This window comes from Silurus meridionalis, chromosome 17, assembly GCF_014805685.1.
Source record: "Silurus meridionalis isolate SWU-2019-XX chromosome 17, ASM1480568v1, whole genome shotgun sequence".
NCBI classification, from domain to species: Eukaryota; Metazoa; Chordata; class Actinopteri; order Siluriformes; family Siluridae; genus Silurus; species Silurus meridionalis.
In genome coordinates, this window is record NC_060900.1 from 26,446,166 (window position 1) to 26,470,381 (window position 24,216).

General features: G+C 38.7%; 1 protein-coding gene across 2 annotated transcripts; it reads right to left on the minus strand.

Annotated features, from left to right (window-relative positions):
• Positions 1 to 56: 56 nt before the first annotated feature.
• irak1 (interleukin-1 receptor-associated kinase 1) lies at positions 57 to 24,012 on the minus strand. 2 transcript variants are annotated; one of them, XM_046872222.1, is made up of 15 exons: positions 23,798 to 24,012; positions 23,378 to 23,621; positions 18,335 to 18,502; positions 16,513 to 16,650; positions 14,196 to 14,296; positions 13,353 to 13,538; positions 11,806 to 11,870; positions 11,309 to 11,423; positions 7,624 to 7,736; positions 7,194 to 7,401; positions 6,825 to 6,896; positions 6,513 to 6,737; positions 5,653 to 5,950; positions 1,744 to 1,854; positions 57 to 686 (listed from the first exon to the last, which is right to left on the minus strand). In XM_046872222.1, the coding sequence occupies exons 2-15, from the start codon at positions 23,487 to 23,489 to the stop codon at positions 619 to 621; spliced, it is 1,980 nt and encodes a 659-aa protein (XP_046728178.1). In that variant the 5' UTR covers positions 23,490 to 23,621; positions 23,798 to 24,012; the 3' UTR covers positions 57 to 618. The 2 variants fall into 2 exon arrangements, with proteins under 2 accessions (XP_046728178.1, XP_046728177.1); XM_046872221.1 differs by having other exon boundaries at positions 23,378 to 24,012.
• Between the last annotated feature and the right edge of the window lie 204 nt (positions 24,013 to 24,216).

Consider the following 24,216-nt stretch of genomic DNA (forward strand, 5'->3'; position numbering starts at 1 on the left):
AAACCATAAAGGCCTCATTCATGACAGGAATTGTGCTGAGATCGCATTTCTTGTTCGAGTGTTGGAGGGGAAAAAAAAAAAAAAAATCATCACATATGGACAAAAGTATTTGGACAACCGACTTTCCCAGCCACGTGTCCATCTTCTCCAAACTGTTCACCAAAGTCTTCCATGGGTTAAAGTAGATCTCCTGCTATAGACGGGAAGGAATCGATATCGCGCTGGACTTCTAGAAGTGGCCGTAGAGCTGTCCAAAGGTTGTCGGTTCGAGTCCCACCAAAATCTCCCACTAAAGAATCATTAAAGAATTCTGAGGAATTGTTCACTCTGCACCTCAGGCCTCCTAACGTAATGAAACGTGCAGTCACGGAGAGTTTGTGGAATCCAGGAAGAACTTGGCATGAAGTACATCATCTAGGGTCCCCTTGCATCCCATACACGTGGACAAAAATTTCCATTTGACGTTTAAAAAAATAATATATATATAAAATTAACACAGCTGTTAGTAGGTCACCATGGTGGTGTTGAGAACATTTGTTTCAGGAAATCCTGACCAGTGTCGTCCCTGATTTCCTCTCAAGTGTTGGAATTAGTCAGTAGGTACCAGTTTGAGTGGTCTTAGGCCACGCTGCTTGCAAACTCGTCGCTTTCTTCCGGTTCCCTGGTCTGCATGTTCATCGCTCCATCTGCAACACAGAGCCGACATCATGAATGAAACTTCTGCACTGAGACACACAATAAATATCTAAATCCAACACTCCAAAATGGAGTGGAGATTAGAGATCGACCGAATCATCGTTTGTTTGTCGATTAATCCGCACAGATTCATTGTTTTTTGCACCGCTGATCGCTGGAACTATCAGCAAAATCCATACGGATAGTTTTTCCAGCCTACTGTCCGCCGTCATTACGAGAGCGGCCTCTAGAGGCGGTTTGTTTTTACAGCGCTATATTCTATTTATAATTTATTAATTATATTTATTAATCCATATAATCTTTTTTTAAGCATTTAACACATTTTCATGAGTTTTTATTTTTGTAATAAAGTTCAGTAATATTTCAGTACAGTTTTTTTTTTTTTTTTTTTTTAATCCAGTATCCATTTGAAAAATAGCAGCATTTCCATGGTAAGATCAAGGTGGCTATAATGAGAGGTTACAGCATTTTATTGAGTTTTAACTACGGAGTTCAGTAGTTATAAAGAGTCCTTCAGTTTAATGGTCCTTAAGTATTCTGGTAATTTTTTTTTGGTGATACTTTTTGAGTATAAAAGTGGTCTTGTGGTCCATCGCTGTGTTTTATGGTCGTGATTGGTTTACAGTGATGACGTGTTCTTCTCAGTTTAGCCAAAGAAACGTGTGAGAGACTTGTATATACTGGGCGTGTCTGGATTCTAAATTAAAATTGAGGAATTTTTGGTTTATAGTTGAGTTAATTGGATGTAGTTTGGCACTTTTTCGAGATGTACACGTTTATTATTGCTTACGAAATTGTTCGGATTGTGTGTTTCACATCCAACAATTCGGACGATGACTGTAGACAACGTTATTTGGAGCACAGAGCTCTAGACGCTGGCGTTTTCCTTATCTGACACGATTAGTCCGGTTCTTACAGCCAGGAAAGGTGTGACCAAGTATTAGGAAATGAATGACACATCTGACTCTTTTTCTTCTTCTTTTTTTCCTTTTGCATTGAACTCTAAACAGCGGACGTCTACGTATCTGCTCGGTCTCAGAGACTTACTTGATGAACTGCCAGAAGAGAAGAGGTCTGATGTCAGGATTCGACCTTCCTCGTAAAGTGTCATTTTCTCAACCAAGCGCTGTCTGACTGGATTAATGATAACTCCGTCATCTGCAAAGACATGAGAAGAAAGGGATCCTGTATGTGATTTTTTCCAAAACAGTTTGAATCACACATATTCTATAGGATAACTTTGGGATGAACCTCCTCACCCACCCTCTCTAAACCCACATCCATTCCCATTCTTTCTGAACATCCTCGAACCTGTTCCAGCATGACGATGCCCCTGTGCACAAATCCAGCTCCATGAAGATATGCTTTCCATGGGCTGGAGTAGAAGATCACCTGCTATAGAGCTCCAACCTTGTTTAACACCTTTGGGATGATTTTTTTATTTTTCACCCCAGACCTTCTTACCTCTCCTCTCCTCTCCTCACCTCACCTCACTAGAAGAGTGAAGCTTATTAGAACAGGAAATGGAGACTCGTTTAATTCTACTCTCCGTCTCCTATCACGTTAAAAGCATTTCTTTACACTGCGCACTGTCGAGTGATCGAGCGTCTTTTTTGTTCACTGTAGCTAAAAACAAACAAACAAACAAACAAACCATTCCGTGCTGCACAATCTATACAGCACAAAACCGTAAATTCTACACACACACGTGTATATATTTATATACACACACTCACCGGCCACTTTATTAGGTACACCTTACTAGTACCGGGTTGGACCCCCTTTTGCCTTCTGGCACCAACAACCATGCCACGTTCAAAGTCACTTAAATCACCTTTCTTCCCTTTTCTGACACTCGGTTTGAACTGCAGCAGATCATCTTGACCATGTCTACATGCCTAAATGCATTGAGTTGCTGCCTTGTGATTGGCTGATTAGAAATTTGCGTGATTGGCTGATTAGAAAGGTGTACCTAATAAAGTGGCCGATGAGTGTATATATATATATATATATATATATATATATATATATACACAGACACAGACACACACATACACAAGCAGCTCCTATTCCCAAGATAATTAGGCTTTAATAGCTTCTGTCTGTTTATTCTGTGTCAGGATTAGCATCAGACTCCTACTCACTTTATTACAGGCTTAATCGCTCGTTCGAGCATCTGCTTCCTCCAGGCATCGTAAACCTTATCTGGAGTGGATTAGTGCTTACAGGTGTAGGATCATTTTTACACGTTTCCTCTGGGACGAACCTCTCCAGATGGCGATTAAATTAACGTAGGACGAACGGTTTGTTTTCCTACGGGTGCAGGACGCCTGGGTGACACAGTCATACGTGTGTGTGTGTGTGTGTGTGTGTGTGTGGGGTAACACGTCACTAAACGTTTGTTTTACTGATGCGCCGATTCTCAAATCAAGCAGTAAAATCAGTCCTGATGTACACATCCGGCAATTAAAATGGAAACGTAGCAAAAGTTACGTTTGGTGTCCTGATGATTTTCGTAATTTAAAACACCATTACTAAAACCTTTACAAGAATTTTTGGTCTTCATGCATATATTCATATTTTGAGTATTGTTTCACTAATAATTAACATAAATTTGCAAAAAGCATCCATATTTGTCCATGTTGATTATAGTATTAAAAACCTGAAAAGTTAAAAATACTATCAATACTCAAGACGGAATGAGGGGTAAAAAAAGAGCAACATGGCAGATAAAATGGGGAAGTGGTAGCTTAGTGGTTAAGGCATTAGACTTTAGATCTGAAGGTTGTGAGTTCAAATCCCAGTCATGCCAAACTACCAGTCCTGGGCCCCTGAACAAGGCCCTTAGCTGCTCAGTTGTATGAATGAGATTAATGTAATGTAAATGTAAGTCTGCCGTAAGCGTAAAATCAGAAAGATTTTTTTTTTTTTTTACAACGTATTTCTGCAAACCTCAATTCTCTAAATGGCTGTTAGGGCAATAAAACGATCCCCTGCCCCTCGGATCATCTGACGTCATTACTTCCTCAACAGAACAACCTCGTGCCAAAATGGGAACTGGTTTTCCCCTTATTTTAAAGGTCTCAGAATAAAACAAAGTCCTACTAAAAACATTACTGGTCGAAACTTCCCTCATAGAGAAAGCCAACCTGAACACCCCCCCACCACACACACACACACACACACACACACACACACACACACACACACACACACACACACAAACAATTACCCACGATGTCATTTGCCTACCCTTTGTCTAGCCACTAACTACCATCCAAAATCTTAAATACACTATGTGGACAAAAGTATTGGGACACCCGACTTTTCCAGCTACACGTGGATCTTCTCTAAATTGACACCACAAATTCGGAGGCACACGAATGTATATTTCCCTTCACTTGAACGAGGAGACCCGAACACAAAGCCAGGTTTTCTCATGGGTTGGAGTGGAAGATCTCCCAGCTATAGAGCTTTGACCTCACCTCCATCGGGACTTGACTTTACAAACTCTATTGTGGCACAAATCTCTACGAAATCTAGTGGAACATCTTCCCAGAAGAGTGGAGGTTATTCGAAGAGTAAATATTGGGACTAAATATGGAAAGGGACATCATGTGGGCGGGTGTCCGCATACTTTTGACCGTACCGTGTATTCTGGGGTGGACTTTTCTTTAAAAATAATAAAAAAATAAACCATTCTCTTTTTCAGTAACGACATCATTCTCTGGATGGCGGATCGCCGCTGACCACTGGTGTGTTTCTCTGCGCTGTGTACTTTGGCACAAAAACGCTGCGAATAGCCTTGACTTCCGCCTGACTCACATGGCGCATGAAAGGAGGAATAGCGAGTGTCCCACGATCCTTCGCTCCGTTCGGACTCGGGGGTTCTGAGCCTGTGGCTGCGGAAGGAGGGCGTGGAAGCTGCAGCTGTGCGAGCAGCAGAACGTGTTCTCCTGAGGCCCGAGCTTCGAGAAGTTACTCGACAGAGTCTCCATGGAGGTATCCGAGCGCAGAGGCATCGGGCCGGAGAGATGAGGAGGAACCGGTGACGTGCTGACTGGGACCGATCTGCTCAAAGACTTCAAGCCTGTACACACGTCCAGGAGAGTGTTGTAGACCTGGAAGGGGAGATCAAATATAAAACTTGGGAAATTTCTATATATTAGAGGTGTTTGCACAGGGTTTCTCGATTCGGTTCTCACATGTTGTGGCGATTCGAAACGCGTTATAATTCGAACAGTTAGGTAGAACAAATCTTTAGAAAATTTAATATTAAACATAAACACACACACACACACACACACACACACACACACACACACACACACACACACACACACACACAAACAATTACCCACGATGTCATTTGCCTACCCTTTGTCTAGCCACTAACTACCATCCAAAATCTTAAATACACTATGTGGACAAAAGTATTGGGACACCCGACTTTTCCAGCTACACGTGGATCTTCTCTAAATTGACACCACAAATTCGGAGGCACACGAATGTATATTTCCCTTCACTTGAACGAGGAGACCCGAACACAAAGCCAGGTTTTCTCATGGGTTGGAGTGGAAGATCTCCCAGCTATAGAGCTTTGACCTCACCTCCATCGGGACTTGACTTTACAAACTCTATTGTGGCACAAATCTCTACGAAATCTAGTGGAACATCTTCCCAGAAGAGTGGAGGTTATTCGAAGAGTAAATATTGGGACTAAATATGGAAAGGGACATCATGTGGGCGGGTGTCCGCATACTTTTGACCGTACCGTGTATTCTGGGGTGGACTTTTTCTTTAAAAATAATAAAAAAATAAACCATTCTCTTTTTCAGTAACGACATCATTCTCTGGATGGCGGATCGCCTTCGCTGACCACTGGTGTGTTTCTCTGCGCTGTGTACTTTGGCACAAAAAAACGCTGCGAATAGCCTTGACTTCCGTCTGACTCACATGGCGCATGAAAGGAGGAATAGCGAGTGTCCCACGATCCTTCGCTCCGTTCGGACTCGGGGGGTTCTGAGCCTGTGGCTGCGGAAGGAGGGCGTGGGAAGCTGCAGCTGTGCGAGCAGCAGAACGTGTTCTCCTGAGGCCCGAGCTTCGAGAAGTTACTCGACAGAGTCTCCATGGAGGTATCCGAGCGCAGAGGCATCGGGCCGGAGAGATGAGGAGGAACCGGTGACGTGCTGACTGGGACCGATCTGCTCAAAGACTTCAAGCCTGTACACACGTCCAGGAGAGTGTTGTAGACCTGGAAGGGGGAGATCAAATATAAAAACTTGGGAAATTTCTATATATTAGAGGTGTTTCGGTACAGGGTTTCTCGATTCGGTTCTCACATGTTGTGGCGATTCGAAAACGCGTTATAATTCGAACAGTTAGGTAGAACAAATCTTTAGAAAATTTAATATTAAACATAAACACACACACACACACACACACGCACTTATATACACATCTGTATTACCCAATTATGCTCTAACAAATGTAAACTCTTTAGTTTTTAATTATTTAATTATTTTGATTTGTGCCAAGTTTGTTCGATTATTCAATTTACTAAATTTTTTAAAAAATTTTTTAGACATTTTATTTTATATTTGTATATAATATATATTTATATAAATATATTAAATATTTTTTTTTTATTAACCGTTTTTATTTTTTATTTAAACCAAGCAGGCATTTAATTTAAAATAGTTTTAAAAAATGCTTACAAATGTTAATAATAATAATAATAAACAAATTAATTAATAATAATAAAAAATATTATTTTATATATAAAATGAGACAAAATGGCTCCAGCGCCGGCCCACCTCTGTCATCCGAGGCCTTTTCTTTCTCCGGCGGTCTAGGCAACGACACGCTAGCTGAGCGATTTCTTTTGACCCTTTAGGGCCAGACGTTCCGTCTGCCATCAGCCAAGGATCCAAATGCTTCTTCCAGATGTTCTCTGCCGACTGTGAATTGGAGAGATCTCGAGTGTCCTTCTTTCTGCTGCAACTTTTTCCATCGTCCTCCAGTTCCGACACCAGGTCTTTCTGCGCAAAAGAAACGCGTATTTATTTTTTACGCTTTTTCTTGCGAATGATCTAGAGCTGGAGCGAATATAAAGCGTAGCTTCTCACCAGGTAAATGTTCTTCGACTGGCTGCTGCTGGATTCTAAAGCCCTTCGGCCTGTCAGGACCTCCAGCAACACCTGAGCAGGATAGAATAACGTTTTACCTACTGATACATTCAATTTACATTTTACATGTATGACATTGACTCCTCTAAAATATATATAAGTTTCGTTTCTATAGATTTGTCCCTTGAGAAGATACTTAAATGGTTGCTGAAATCTGAGGGCTGTACTGTACAATTCTAGACTTTTCATGAATATCGATTTTTTTTTTTTTATTCCTTGAGATCATCACGTCTTTGAAACTCATTAACCTGCAGTTAATTATGAACTAGTACACATTTGTACACTGATCTCATACACTTCGGCTCGTACCACTCCAAAGCTGTAAACATCGATCTCCGTGCCCAGCTGTCCCTCTTTCAGGTACTCGTCAGGCAGGTACGCTAGGGTTCCTCGCACCGTAGACGTCTGAGCCACGGTGCTCGTCTTCCCTGGAGATCTGCTTGGGTTACGACACAACCGCGCCAGACCGAAGTCACCCAGCTTCGGGTCCAGATGTTCCCCTAACAGAATGTTGGAGCTGTGGGGGAGAACAGGCACGTTAATAATGAGAAGAGATGTAGGTGAAAATGGGGGTGGAGCCAATAAAACAATACTGAAAAGTACTGATGTGCCACAAGTCACCATGACATCATAAGTGTGTAGTTAAAGGTGATGTCATGGCAAACAAATGTCATGTCAGTATTGCGTTTCTGCAGAAAATCTTATTAATGAAATAAATAATCGAGAAACTAAAACACACCTCTTGACGTCTCCGTGGATGAGCGCAGGAGAGCAGGAATGAAGGTACTGAATAGCGTGTGCCGAACCCAACACCACTTTTACACGCTGTGACCAGGAGAGGGCAGAACCATTCTGAAAGACACAAGAGCACAAGGACATCAGCAGGAGAAGCAGCCTGATAATTAACCCTCGTTACGATCACGACTTTCCATAGCTGGTTAAAGAACTTAGACACGCCTCCAAACCATATACTTGAGTTAAAGTAGAGATAAAATATGACTCGAGTGAAAAATGTACTTAAGTATCCAAAAATGTTTGTATTTATTATGGCTATAATTTTTTTTTTTTTTGCTTAATCAACAAAAATTATGTGAAAAGACTCTAAACACATTGATCTATTCATAGAATGAAATACTGCATTAAACACTGATTGATATCTATTTAAATTATCATGAGCCTAAATCCTTCTTCCTTCAAGCGAGGCCACGGATGTTGTGGCGAGTTCGAGTCAGGAGTTTCATCATCGATTTTTCCTCTCTAAATGTTGCTGTTGAACGAATGCTGAACTGTATGTTGGTGTTAAGTAGATACACCAAGCGTCAATCAAAAGAAGTTCAAAAGAAATTCAAAAGAGGTTCAAAAGAAGTTCAAAACAGAGCGTTCGTTGACCCTGATTGGTGGTAAAGTACAGAAACGTGAAAAAGCTGCTTAAGTACAGTAACGAATTACATTTACTTCTTTACTTTCCATCACAAGGACTTCTGTGGACAGCTGACTACTACAATTTTTTATAATCTTCATATTCTGGGTGGTGGTCAGTTTATCGCAATATCAATCTTGTTCAAAAAGTTTGATTTTCATTTTTTTTATTTATATATTTTGTACCTTTATAAAGCCATTTTTATTTGATTTTATTGTTAAAAGTGTGCGTCATCTTTTGAGTCAAATTCTTACATTTAATCAATTCAAATAATAAGTCATTTTGGCTGTTACTAAGCAGATAAAATAAATGTTTTAAATAATATAGAAAAAAATGTCACTTTTCACGAGATATTGATGTTGAAAAGATATAAATGTACACATTTTCTGCCCCATGTCTCAAATTTTCTTATTATTCAAAATCGCACATAAAAAAAAAAACGTGTTTTGGGTTTTTGCGATAAACGCGATAATGTCGAATCGCTAAAACGATCGCGATATTATCGTCGACGATATTATACTGTATATCCTACACCCCCTAACTGCAACCCAACTATCGCTAGCCTAGCTTGCGCTCTGGAGTCAAAATATTATCAGTATTAGAGGTATAAAGATTGCTCATTAGAAAGTAAGAAAGAAAAAGAAATCAAGAGCCACGTGTGTGACGTGACTTGTCACATCGCCGATCAGTGAACTTCCCCAAAAAATAACCCTGCTGGTATTTTTAGTTACATTGCAGCATCGAAAACATTGGAGCATGTAGATAAAAAATGTGTGCTATTTGTTTATTCGCTCGCCTGTGTTACCTCCTGGTTCGCTCTCCTCCCACACACGACTTTTAACCTGGAAAATAAAAATCTTCCTGATGTCTTTTCTAAATAACTGAATTGTGGTTTAGCTTCGGAAGCTCCCGAATGAGTAAGAACTTAAGAGTGAAGAACCGGATCAGGTTTAGGGCAGGAATCTACAGACAAAAACCGTTCATTTCAGCAGCACTGGAAGTTCCAGGTATTAAAACAAACCGAAATGCCAAACGTGACTTCACTTTAAAAAACCTTGAGGAAGTGACGTAGTGTAGCTAACGTAATTTAATAAATGACACCGAGCTGCAATACGTAGGAGGGAAAACATTGTTTGTGGACAACTGAGCATAAGATACGTATGTGCTTCTTTCTGAACATTCCATTCCACACATTTGGTGCTCATTTGCTCTTATAATAAGCTCCACTCTTCTGGGAAGATGTTGTTCTAGATTTTGTACTGATTCATTCATTTGGCCACAAGGGTGTTAGTGAAGTCATGTAGGTGAGGTGAGGAGGCCTGGGGTGCAGTGAAAAATTCATCCCGAAGATGTTCAAAAGGGTTTAGAGCTCTATAGATCTTTTATTCCAACCCATGCAGGACATATCTTCATGGAGCTGGATTTATGCACAGGGGGATCGAATGCACATCTGGGTCTCCTACATCAAATAAAGGCATTTCATGCTCCCACAAAAACATTTTCAGAAAATTGTGTGCCTCCAAGTTTGTGGTAACAGTTTAGAGAGGAACCAAATCTGTCATATGTGGGAAAAGTCAGTTGTCCTCAACAGTGTAGACACAGTGGAGTATACCACTGTATATCCACGCATAGGGAACCACTCTGTCGTTATCTCTTGCGAGTCACATGACTTGCAACACGTTGCGTTCTCAAGTAAAGCCGAGTCATGAGTCATACGAATGGGCATGGGTTCCTTTTTTGAGTCTGGTTCCTCCTAAGGTTTCTTCCTCATATCGTCTTGGGTTCGTTTTTTTTTCTCCACTGCTGTTTAGAGATAAAAATTCATTCATATTCTTGTATCTTTAGCGACAAAACAGCTGCACAAATAAAACTGTTTTGAATCGAATCTAATTGAATTGTAGAAGATGTTGGACGTCTGGTCAGAAGGTCATGAGATCAAATCCCAGCACCGCCAATCTGACACTAGTGGGCCCTTGAGAAAGGCCCTTAACCCTCAATGACTCAAATGAAACAACTCCATATTCCTGGTTGTGGAACCAAACTTCTCCAAGCTGACGAATGTATGTAGTATTGAATGTAGATGTTTGTGATGTAACAGGTGATGGGATTCAGAATGAAGAGCATGTGTAAGAGCTACACCACTGTCACACAAACGAATTTTATACATACCTTCATTTTTGAACAAAACATTTAAAATAAAACAGATCTTGATAAAAAAATGTGAACAAACGTCCTTTACTTTTTGAATGTAAAATGTTATTGTGGATTCGACTGAATTAGTACGCTTTTTCTACAGCTTCTTCTCTTAACCAAGGAGCTCCAATTTACAACATCTATTAAGGAGTTGAATTATAAAACATATCAGACCACCCCCAAGAATTTTTTTTTTTAATTTAAAAATATTTAATTTATTTATTAATTTATTAATTTATTAATTTATATATGTATATTATGATTTTATTTATTTAAAAAATGTTTATATTATTAAAAATGTTTTATTGTTTGTAGTTTGTTTATATTATGTACATGAAAACATTTTAAATAAATAAATATAAAAAAATATAAAAAAAAAAAAATAAAAAAAAAGATCTCTGTTTTGGAATAAAAATGTAATAAATAATTTGAATAAATAAATAAAAAAATATAAAAAATATATAAAAATAATAAAGAAAAAAAAAAGAAAAAAGAAATTGTATGGCAATTTTTTTTTTAACCATCTCTGTTTTGGAATAAAAATGTAATAAATAATTTGAATAAATAAATAAAAGTTATATATATATTTTTTTTTATTTTAATTAAATTTTTAAAAAAATATATATATTTAATTTATTTAAATTAATTAATTAAAAAAGGCCTCATTGACACAACACGGATGTGTCATTTTCCTGTCCCGATTTCCCGGCTACTGATTGATCAAATAAATTTTTTTGGCTAAAACTTAAACAATTTCTTTATCCGCAGTAAATCCAAATGTATTTCTTTTTACTGAAATTGTTTGTTTTACCCCACAGTGCAGCCGGTCCTCCAGAGATCCACTGGGCATGTACACGTAGATAAGGCAGTACGTTCCACCTCCAATACTATAACCAACCAAGTCCATGATGTTTGGGTGTCGATATCTACAAAACAAAAGAGGACTTGGTGAGGTTTTGTGTTGAGTTGTGAGTCAGTAACCCAATAATCTGAAAAAGTAAAGCAAGCACAAAAAAGATTTAAAGGGTGTAAAATCCCTGACAACTCAATCTGAGAGTGTAACATAAAGGTAACTGACCACAATAAGGGAAGGTGAAGAACAGAGGGCAGTAAACATTTCAGATTAGGGAAAAAACTTTTCTCAGTAAGTGTGCGTGTGTTTGTTGACACAAATATAATGACTGTTTTTTTTTGTGGTCAGCACCACCTAAAAGAAGCGTGAAAAAAAAAAAAGAAGAAGAGAAAAAGTGCCAAAGAAAGTGGAAGCAGCTGCCAAAGCGAGCATAGAAAGAAGAGAAGGCTTCCTACTGTGATAGTCTTTCCACTTCGGTCCTAAAACTTTCCTTCACCACGCTCCAGCCCATATGGGAATCCTGCTTAAGACATTAAGAGCCTCTCATTAACGAACAAAGACACGTGGCGCTGTCCGGATAACACGCTGCTGAAAAACCAAAAGCCCACGAATATGATAAGCCCTGAAACATCTGCTGCTGTTCTACATAGCGATTGGCCAGAATTTCTATGAGAGCAGATGCTTTCAAATTCTATACATTCAAATTCTATACATTCGAATTCTATGCTTCTAGAGTAAAAACTTTGGAAGCCCTTAGACCCAGAAAACGAAGCTTTGTGCTTTCTCAGAAACATGAAAAAGTGCTTTTTGGTGGCTTTTTTTATGCATGAGGAAATAAAATGTAATTCAAGAATATTTCACTTTTATTATTAAATGTTACTATAAAAAAAGGAATCGCAGCTTTCGCAAATTGGCATACAGTAGAAAATATACAAATAAATAAATAAATAATAAATTTTATATATATATATATATATATATATATATATATATATATATATATATATATATATAATTAATTAATTCAAAATATTATATTATATATATATATATATATATATATATATATATATATATATATATAATTAATTAATATATATATATATAAAGTAAATAATTTTTAATCAATTAATATATATTTTTTATATATATATATATATATATATATATATATATATATATATATATATATATATATATATATATATACAGTGGTCCCCGTTATCGAACGGCTCGGATATCGAACATTTTCCGAACGAAATTTGGGTCCGGTGAACGAACAAAGTTCCAGTTATCGAACGCCACCCACGCTGCCCAACCCAGCGCGAGGGGAAGAAACTGCTTCAGTTCACCCATCGCTGAGTAAGCATCTATCGCAACTCCTGTTTGTGAACAATATTAGTGATATTAAGCGGTAAGTACAGTAATCATTTTGTTTCTTACTCTTGTAAAGTTGTTAATTTATACTTTTACCGAGCGAACACAAAATACCCGCAGAGATCGTGATAATCCGGCAAAAGGCAGTCCATAAATAATATTCACGGTGCTTTACGGAGGAAGCCCGATTGCGACGAGCTCAATGTGGGCGGGGCACGCATGAGCGAAGGAACAGGGCATTCCCTGAAGCACAGAGGTATGACAGCCACTGAAGGGGGCGTGGCAGGGGGATTCCTGACTATTATTACGGCTAAAAACAGGAAAAAATGGTTAATTATTGTGTATTGGTGGAGTTTGGGAACGGATTAATTGGTTTTCCATTATTCCTTATGGGGTAATTAGGTCCGGTTTTCGAACATTTCGGATTTCAAACGGTTTTAAAGGGCCGAATTAAGTTCAATAACCGGGGGACCACTGTATACTTTTTTGTTAACAATAAACGACTAGCAATTTTATGTTTGTATGGAAATTGAATCGTGTTTTTTCTGTAACGGCACACCTCCGTGTGTGTTATTCTTTCCTCATTTACTCGCTCACTTTTGTCCATCTTTCATCTTTCACTTGCCTCTTTGAGTCTCTTCACAGCGAAGTCGGTGTTCCTCATGCAGGCGTGGTACACGTGACCGAAACCTCCCTCACCGATCTGCCTGGACGGGGAGAAATTGTCCGTACCTCGCTGCACTTCGTCAAATGGCCAGCACATGACGCCGGAGAACCGAGTCGAGTGATCCGGGCAGCTATCGCAAGAAATCTATAAAAAAAATTGTAATTGAGTCAATCATAGAATAAAGGAAGTCTAAGCGTAGCTGTAATCGTTCTCCTGAAAGACGTGTTCACGTGTGTTCAAATAAGAACCGTTCGAAATTATATAAATAGGGTGGATTATTTAATTAGCTATCAGATGCACATTAATGATGATACGATTCATTCATTACAGGGTTCAAAACAGATTTTACCTACACTGTCTGAGCAAAAGTATTTGGACACCTGACTTTATCCATATGCTATATTTGGTTCCTGTTCCAGCATTACAAATCCAGCTACATGAAGATCTGCTTTCATGATGATCTCCTGCTAAAAAGCTCTAAACCCTATTGAACACCTTTGGGATGAATTGTTCACACTGACTGCACCCCCAGGTCTCCTCACCTGGACTATACCTTATCTTCCCGGGATGTTCAAACCTTCATCCCTTCAGTGTATGTGTACATGGGCAAGGTCAACTTACACCATCTTTACTATAAACTGGGAAAACGATGGAAGTGACGAGTGTGAATGCGAGTTTGTATTACAATAAACAGAAAAAAACATCTGAAAATCTATAATGTATATTAGGGATTTGCCACAACATGATTTACTGCACTTGGTGTTCAAGAGGGGAAAAAAAAAACCTTTATATATATATTACCTCTTCTTTTTTTCTATCTTTTGAAACTGATGATAGCGGACAGGGACAAGGTTTGGGCAGGTCAGGGGGTGGAGGTCCACGTTCGGCTAGCAGCTTGGTCTCTAAGGACACAAAGAGTACAAGAACACTGCAGTGTAACTATTAAGAAAAGACAAAAAAAAACCACACTCGAGCGGCAAACAGTCGGGTGAGATTACAGTGGTGTGAAAAAGTGTTGGCCCCCTTCCTGATTTCTTTTTTTTTTTTTTTTGCATGTTTGTTACACTTTAATGTTTCAGATTCAAAATAATTTAAATATTAGTAAACGAGAACACGAGTGAACACAACATGCAGTTTTTAAATTAAGGTTTTTATTATTGAGGGGAAACAAAATCCGAAACTACATACCCCAGTGTGATAAAGTGTTTGTTAAAACTGTGGTTTATCACACCCGAGTTAAATTTCTCTCGCCACACCCAGTCCTGATTACTGCCACACCTGTTCACCATCAAGAAATCTCTTAAATAGGACCTGCCTGACAAACTTGGGTTCTGCACGAGGATAATGATCCAAAACACACCAGCAATTCAACATCTAAATGACTGAACAACAACAAAATGGAGACTTTGGAGTTGCCTAGTCAAAGTCCTGACCTGAATCCTATTGAGATGCTGTGGTATGACCTTAAAAAGGCAGTTCCTGCTCAAAATCCCTCCAATGTGGCTGAATTACAACAATTCTGCATACATGAGTGACCAAAATTCTTCCACAGCGCCGTAACAGACTCAGTGCAAGTTATCACAAACACTCGACTGCAGTTGTTGCTGCTAAAAGCGGCCCAACCAGTTATCAATTTTAGGGGCAAACACTTTTCCACACAAGGCCATGTAGTTTTGTATTTTGTTTTCCCTCAATAATTAAAACCTTCATTTAAAAACTGCATGTTGTGTTCACTTGTGTATCTTTTACTAATATTTAAATTAGTTTGATTATCTGAAACATTAAAGTGTGACAAACATGCAAAAAAAAAAAAAGAAATCAGGAAGGGCGCAAACACTTTTTCACACCAGTGTGTGTGTGTGTGTATATATATATATATATATATATATATATATATATATATATATATATATATATATATATATATATATATACACACACACACACACACACACACACACACACACATATACATACTCATCTACTTCTGTATTTTGTACACAGAGCCTTTATGTTTATTTGCTGTACATATCTTTACATATATATGCGGCATAATTGTAACGAGCTACACTCTCTTGCTGTGTACCTGTACTATGCAATGACAAAGATCGATCTATCTATCAATCTATCTATCTGTCTGTCTGTGTCTCTCTTCCTATCTATCTGTCAAGTCAAGTTTATTTCTATTGCGCTTTTCACAACAGACATTGTCTCATAGCAGCTTTACAGAAATCAACAGTGAAGGTGAACGATGTGTGTTTATCCCTGATGAGCAGCCGTGGCGACTGTGGCAAGGAAAAACTCCCTTAGATGTTGTGAGGAAGAAACCTTGAGAGGAACCAGACTAAAAAGGGGAAACTCATCCTCATTTGGGTGAGAGAATTTTTTTTTTACCTTGGCGATGCCAGGGCTTAAACCCACAACCTTGCGGGGACCTGCTAATCGGTAAACCAACACCTTACCCACTGAGCTACTCGCTCTGTCTGTCTGTCTGTCTGTCTGTCTGTCTGTCTGTCTATCTATCTATCTATCTATCTATCTATCTATCTATCTATCTATCTATCTATCTATCTATATCTATCTATCTATCTATATCTGTCTCTGTCTGTCTATCTCTACCTTTCTCTCCCTATCTATCTGTCTATCTACCTTTCTCTGTCTGTCTGTCTGTCTGTCTGTCTGTCTATTTATTTTCTCTCCCCATACCTACCTACCTGGCAACAAATGCAATACGTTCCTGAAGTTATACAGCAATAAAACATCAAATGGGACAAAAACTAAACTAGAATACACCAGTATCACACTTTATACAGATGGAAATATAAACATCATAAATAAATGTTTAGTCTCATATATAGACAGATGATTAACGATTTACCAAATAACTATTACTTGAAACAAAAAAAAATTAAAAAGTCAGAAATTAAATTTCTGAAACACAATACAATTTTGAAAAGAAAAAGAAAAGTCAGAAATGTATTCGATTTGAATCAGCCGTGTCTGACGAGCTGTTTTATTAAACATTTACGTTCTCAAAGCAGCGAAACAAAGGAAAAGTGTATCATCATTTATCACTAAATCCGTATTGATCCGTATGAACGAATGAGTAGGGAGTTACCCAGAAGAGGACGTGAGCAGGAGGTGTTTTTAGATGGGGTGAAGAGTGATGAAGGGGGTGAGCTGTGCTGGGTGAGACTTGGTGGTGGCAGAAAGGTGGAGGGGGTGGAGACAGGGCTGGGCTGAGGAATACGCCGCCCTGGACACAGAGAGAAAGAGAGAGAAAAACAGATGTTTTTAAAAATAAAAAAAAGTTTTATACAAACCTTTTCTGATGCTGTAAAGCAACAAAAATCTAATAAATCCTTATAACCAAGTTACAAAAAAAGTTTTTCCTCAGTAGCTTTGGAGCGTTTCTCGTATCAGAAAGGAAAATCTCAAAACGACTCGTCCGTCATGTCTTCACTCGTTCGTCAGATCGCGAACGCTTCGCTACATTCGTTTAATCGAACGTGTAAAATTGCTGCTGCTTCCTACATTATCGATTGTTTATGACGTGTTGATCGAAATATATTTTACTGGTTCTCACCTGAACAGTCTCGACCCCCCAAAACATCTCTGCATCACTCGATTGAATGCGTCGTCAGAATCTGTCAAATTTCTATTCAACTTGTTTTTTTTGGTGAATTGATGAACTGTGCAGACGAATCTTCAGTCACTAATGAAGGCGAGCGAACGGAATCAGATCGACCGATCGTCAACTCGTCCCCTAAAACAGGTCAAAGGTGAATCCCGTGAACCTTCGACTGGCGACAAAATACCATTACAGAATTCCAATTTCTACAATCCAGAAAACGAACGAACATTTGTGCTGCTGAAATTAATCGAAATTCAGCCTCGAGTATTTTCATACTGCGCCGTCATACTGACAACACGACTGAATGTGTAGAAGATCTTGATGAAAAAAAGCACTTCTGACGGCAACGAGACGTTACTGACGTACTTTTGAGAGATGAACTGAGGATTTTGAGAAAAATGCAGCCTTTTGCAAGAAATCCATTGTGTTGTGCAGTTTGTAGAAATTGTTCAGAGGAATGCACTTAATGGTTTGCAAAGATTAAGGATGATTGAGAGAAACTGTAAATCCACACGAATATATTTGAGCTTGTGCAGTTTGTAACAGAGGCGGTACGCGAGCTCTGACTCGTGCGCTCTCTCACCGCCCAATCAAAGGACGTGGAAATGCAGGCGTTATTGTACGCCTGCTAGACGGCCCCGGTGTCGCCAACTCAAAATCTGATTGGTTAATGCAACAGCTTCATTGTCATGTATTTAGCCCCACTGCTGATTCTGAGGACCTCAGATTTCTTTGACCCTGGCTGAAATCTGATTGGATAAATTGGATATCTAACAAACCTACACTACTGGAAGCAGCACAACTTTAGAAACGCTGTGAAATGAAGAGAACAGACTATTGGGAGAAATTGAATACATGTTCATCGAATAAAAAATATTAAAATGTAAGTCAGTGTTTATGCCAGCGGTTTTGATTACAGCATTGTGAGGACTCAGATTTAAACTAGCGATTTAAATTTAAAAAAATCACCGATTAAGCAAAAGTCATCTTAGACATCATAAAACGTCAAAGTTCAATAAAATCAGAACGGAAAAAGAGAAAGAAAAAAAAACCAGTGCGGGTGGTGGAAAAGGAAAAAATGAGAGTTAAGATGAATGATGATTCATTATGCGGAGTATTCCGGGAACATTTGGCATTAGGCGGGAATACTCTTTCGAAACACACACACACACACACACACACACACACACACACACACACACACACACACACACACACACAAACTGAGAACTTGAAGATCAAGAGCAAAACAAAAACCATGGAAGCAGCAACACCACCCACTACATCGCCATGCCACTCTACTCACATTTCAGAATGATATCTCGAGGTCTGAAAAGCTCCAGATCCTGCAGGACGGTTAGAAGATCGCCAACAGTCCCGTTTCTGCAGCCCCACTTGGTCATTAGTGTTTCAGTCCGTCTGTTGCCCATCTCCACAAGCCGAAGCTCCGTCTGGTCACATATGACTCGAGAAGCTGGATTGTTAAAAACAAAAACAAGGGCTTCACTTTTTCAACTCAGGAAATGTTGCTACAACATCACAATGAATCACCAATTTGAAAAAAAACACGACAAATTACTCTTAAGAACACAAACCAGGAAAAACTATCTTTTGTATATAATTAGATAGATATTATTATTTATATTTTTGTGGACACCTGACCATAAGATTGGTAGGTGCTTCCATTTGAACACCCCATTCCACATGTAATCCTCATTTCTTCTAATTCTATCCTCCACTCTTCTGAAATGATTTCCAACTAGATTTTGTGGAGATTTGTGTGAAATTCATTCGGCCACAAGGGCGATAAGAAGGTCAGGTACTGATGTAGGTGCAGTCAGCAACTCCAATTCATGTTTCATCGATAGGGTTAGGAGATCTATAGCAGGAGATCTTCCACTCCATGGTCACACTAGAACAGGTTTGGGTCTCCTAGTTCAAGTGAATGTAAAATTTCATGAAATACAGGTGAAAAAAGTCAGGTGTCCAAATACTAATTGTCCATAAAGTATATAATGCAAGACGTTATATAAAATCTTGCACACTGAAATAGATACCACAAAATGTCTTGAAGTGACTGGGAGTCTCGGTTTCACAGACGGCACCGTCTCAGTCTGTTTGATTTCATGACACACGAATGTCAGAGTAAATTCAAAACGTGCAGAAAAAATATTTAACAAATTTACAGACTTTTAACTTTCAAACAGAGCAGCATTCGTTCATTCCTTTATGAGGCTTGAATCTGATACACAGAGGGTTTCTGCAGGTTTCACAAACTCAAATTTAAGTCTTTTTTAGTTCCATTAAGAATGAAATCAAAAACCTATATCACGTCAAAAACACACAAATACAGGTGTTAGCGACCGGCCTTAACCGAGCCCTAAATTAATTTTTATTTAAGCCAAGTATCGCTAAACTTGCACTTTACCACAGCTGAAAAATATTAATTTTTTTATTATCTATTTCTTGTACAATCTATTACAATTTGTTAGTTTGACAGTGTAACTACTATTGTTTTTTTAATTGTTTTTATGGAGTTTTTATGTTGATTTATTAATACAAATATAATTATTAATTACATAAGTAAAATGTTATACATATATATGTATAAATGTGATACGACGAACTGTATATCTACGAATTTACACAAAATTCTCGCTATATTCATGCAAATGTTTTCTGTGTATGTTTAAAGTGTGTTGGAGGATGATTTACGGCTTAAACAATATAAAAACAAAGGTTAAAAAAAACATACCCACCGCGATACACAGGGAAATACGGTACTGTACTGTAAATACTTCATATTTGCATAATTGCAATAACAGAAAGCTGATTGGCTGTTGTGTGTTGGTCTCATTTGTAGTCGTACAAATCCAGCGAATTATATTTGGACCGGGCGAAAGAAAGAACTAAAACACCACGAAAACCAAACAAAAAACATTCCGAAGTGCTACGGGAGCATTTCAATGAGAATTAGAGGTAGAAAATTTAAACCTGTTTAAAATTAAACTTAGAACAGTGGATTTAAGACTTTTTATTTTTATTTCTAAGGCCATGCGGAAACCCTGACACCCTCTGTCTGTGAACCATACACGCACATTTTAACACACATGGGGCATTTTAGCACTGCCTGGCAACCTACTGGATTGTGTCTTTGGGAGGTGTAAGGAAATCAGAGAACTCGAAGGAAACGTTATGAATCTTGCTGAGAAGAAGAAGAACAATCAGCACTTGATGAACAACATGTGCATATGCCCTATGACAGCAGAAGACGTCAGGTTTCACTGTTGCCTTCCCAGAACAGGAACCTCTGAGGCCACCTCTGAGGCAGCAGTGGTCACCGAAACCAGACGTTTCAAGAAAGAAAAAACCTAATCATCTCAGATATCTGTTCTCGGCTGAAAGGAACGCGATATGTTCTTGTGTTCTCGGGCAAGTTGCAGCTTTTCTGCTCATTGTGGTTTTAAAAAGCGGTTATTTGGGTTCATCTCATTCGTTTGAACTCTCTGACTATGGCACTGATGAAACCCCTGAGACCACATTATCTCCTCTCCAATTCTGATCTGATGTTTGACCTTTGTGATTCTAGTCGTATGAGTGATCAAGGGTACAGGTGTTATTAAAGTGGCCACTTAGACAGGCAGCATGGAGTAATTTAGGATGCAGCCGCACACTCTAAAGTGAACCTACATCCTTCATAATGGGTTTTTCTCTCATGGAAGTGAACCTACATCCTTCTTGATGGTTTGGAAGTGAACCTACATCCTTCATGATGGGATCTTCTCTCATTCCCTCTCAGGTAAGTGAACCTACAGCCCTCATTTAGGTTTTGTTTAGATTCTCTCTCAGGGAATAGAATCTACATCCTTTATCATGGAACCTACATCCTTCATGGTGGGTTTTTGTCTAATTCTCTCTCAGGCAACAGAACCTACAGTCTTCATAATAGTTTGAAAGTGAACGGACATTCTTCATGGTGGCTTTCTGTCTCATTCTATTTCAAGGAATCAAACCTAAATCCTTTGTGATGATCTGAAAGAGAACCAAAATACTTCATTCTAGATTTGTCTCTCATTCTCTTATTCATGGAATTAAACCTACATCCTTTCTGGTTAACCTTTATTCTTCATTTAGATTTTATCTAAGATTCTCTCTCAGGGAATTGAACCGACATCCTCCATTCTAGATTTTCCTCTCATTCTCTCTCAGGGAATCAAACCTAAATCCTTAATGATAGTGGAAAAGAGAACCTAAATCCTCCATTCTAGATGTTTTTCTCATTCTCTCTCAGGCAACTGAACCTGCAGTCTTCATGATAGTTTGGAAGTGAACCTACATCCTTAATGATGGGTTTCTTCTCTCATTCTCTCTCAGGGAATCAAACCTAAATTCTTCGTGATGGTGTGAAAGTGAACCTAAATCCTCCATTCTAGATTTTTCCCTCATTCTCATCTCAGGGAATCGAACCTAAATCCTTCGTGATGGTGTAAAAGAGAACCGAATCCTACATTCTAGATTTTTCCCTCATTCTCATCCTAGGGAATCGAACCTACATCCTTCATGATGGGTTTTTCCTTTTATTCTCTCTCAGGGAATCGAACCTTAATTCTTCGTGATGGTGTGAAAGAGAACCTAAATCCTCCATTCTAGATTTTTCCCTCATTCTCATCTCAGGGAATCGAACATAAATCCTTCGTGATGGTGTAAAAGAGAACCTAAATCCTCCATTGTAGTTTTTCTCTCATTCTCTCTCAGGAAATCGAACCTACATCCTTCATGATGGGTTTTTCCTTTTATTATCTCTCAGGGAATCGAACCTTAATCCTTCGTGATGGTGTAAAAGAGAACCTAAATCCTCCATTCTAGATTTTTCTCTCATTCTCATCTCAGGGAATCGAACCTAAATCCTTCGTGATGGTGTGAAAGAGAACCTAAATCCTCCATTCTAGTTTTTCTCTCATTCTCTCTCAGGGAATCGAACCTACATCCTTCATGATGGGTTTTTCCTTTTATTCTCTCTCAGGGAATCGAACCTTAATCCTTCGTGATGGTGTAAAAGAGAACCTAAATCCTCCATGTTAGATTTTCCTCTCATTCTTATCTCAGGGAATCGAACATAGATCCTTCATGATGGTGAAAAAGAGAAGCTAAATCCTCCAATTCTAGTTTTTCTCTCATTCTCTCTCAGGAAGTGAACCTACATCCTTCATGATTGTTTTTCCTTTTATTATCTCTCAGGGAATCGAACCTTAATCCTTCGTGATGGTGTAAAAGAGAACCTAAATCCTCCATTCTAGATTTTTCTCTCATTCTCATCTCAGGGAATCGAACCTAAATCCTTCGTGATGGTGTGAAAGAGAACCTAAATCCTCCATTCTAGTTTTTCTCTCATTCTCTCTCAGGGAATCGAACCTACATCCTTCATGATGGGTTTTTCCTTTTATTCTCTCTCAGGGAATCGAACCTTAATCCTTCGTGATGGTGTAAAAGAGAACCTAAATCCTCCATGTTAGATTTTCCTCTCATTCTTATCTCAGGGAATCGAACATAGATCCTTCATGATGGTGAAAAAGAGAAGCTAAATCCTCCAATTCTAGTTTTTCTCTCATTCTCTCTCAGGGAAGTGAACCTACATCCTTCATGATTGTTTTTTCCTCTCATTTTCTCTCAGGGAATCGAACCCAAATCCTTCGTGATGATGTGAAAGATAACCTAAATCCTCCATCCTAAATTTTCCTCTCATTCTCTCCCCGGCCACTGAACCTACAGTCTTCATGATAGTTTGGAAGTGAACCTAAATCCTCCATTCTAGATGTTTCTCTCATTCTCTCTCAGGGAAGTGAACCTACATCCTTCACGGCGTGCCCCCCCTTCTCGAATGTTCTCTGAGCTAGCTCTGGTGCCTAGCACTGTTAGCTAACGGTTACCCTCAGCTGACCAGTAAGTCAATCAGGTAAATATTAGTACAGCTAGCCTGGCTAGCAACCTTCTTCTTTTTTTTTTAAATTTCCCCTGACGATATAGAACATCGAAAAGAAACCGAACTGAACCACGCTTTTATATTTAAAATAAAAAATAAAGAAATATAAAAGAGAAAATGAAGCTAATAATGCTAGCGCCCGAGCAAAGCTGGTGAGATGAAATGGATAACTTTCACTCAAGTTCAGGAAGTCGAGCTGAATGAACGTATTATTCTTCTTTCTTTGGCTTTTAATTCAGTCTTAAAAAAATAATAATAATACAATAGATATGAAGTCAAAGCATGACACATATGATGCCTATTTATCAATCATGGTAATGATAAATAAATATATAGAAATATATAAATATAAAAAAAAAAGAATCGTACCAAATCTCAGCCAGTCCGAATCCGGGAGTGAATCCATAACCCGGGTGAAGTCGAGCAGAGCCGCGGCGGGTAAATTGTACAGATATTCGCTGTTTAAAGTCATATTTGACATATTTCTGAAGTGAAGGAGTCGAGAAGGTTGTAGAGAAGTGATCACCTAAATCCGAGCAATGTGACTAAACGTGTGTGTGTGTGTGGGGAAACACACACACACACATTCAGTATACACGAACACACTATCAGGCTGGAAAGGAAAAAAAAAAAAGCCTGAGTAAGCGCCGTGTGTGTGTGTGTAGTCCTGAGTCTTTGAGTATCTTGAGATAAAGTTCTTCCACTAACTGGACCATAAAACGCAGCATCTACACCCTTTCCATCCTGTAATCCATGTCCTCCTGTCATGTTCGACAAACGCATACATACCTTGTTCGCACTTCCCCTTTTTTTTCTATCACATAATAATCATAAAAAAAAACCACGAGGCATGAACCTTCATCTCATAAAATCCCTACTCGATCACATCTCTCCATCATTATCCAACCACTGATCAAATATCCTCCTAAACTTCTAAAACTCTACACCAGACCCATAGCTCTTTTCAGGAGAAAATACTTCACCCAAGAAGGGTTGAATTTCCCCCTAATGACGTCACTGGGTCGTTTGCTTGCGCATCATCATCATCAAGATCATTTAAAATAAGAGGAATGGACCTTCATCTATCATCAAATCCTACTTGAGGGTTTCTACTCTTCATTATTAAACCAAGACAATGTCCACACTGATACGTTTTCGTTTCGTCCACGGCTGAGACGCCGTCGTCGCTCAACGAATCGCTTTCTTTA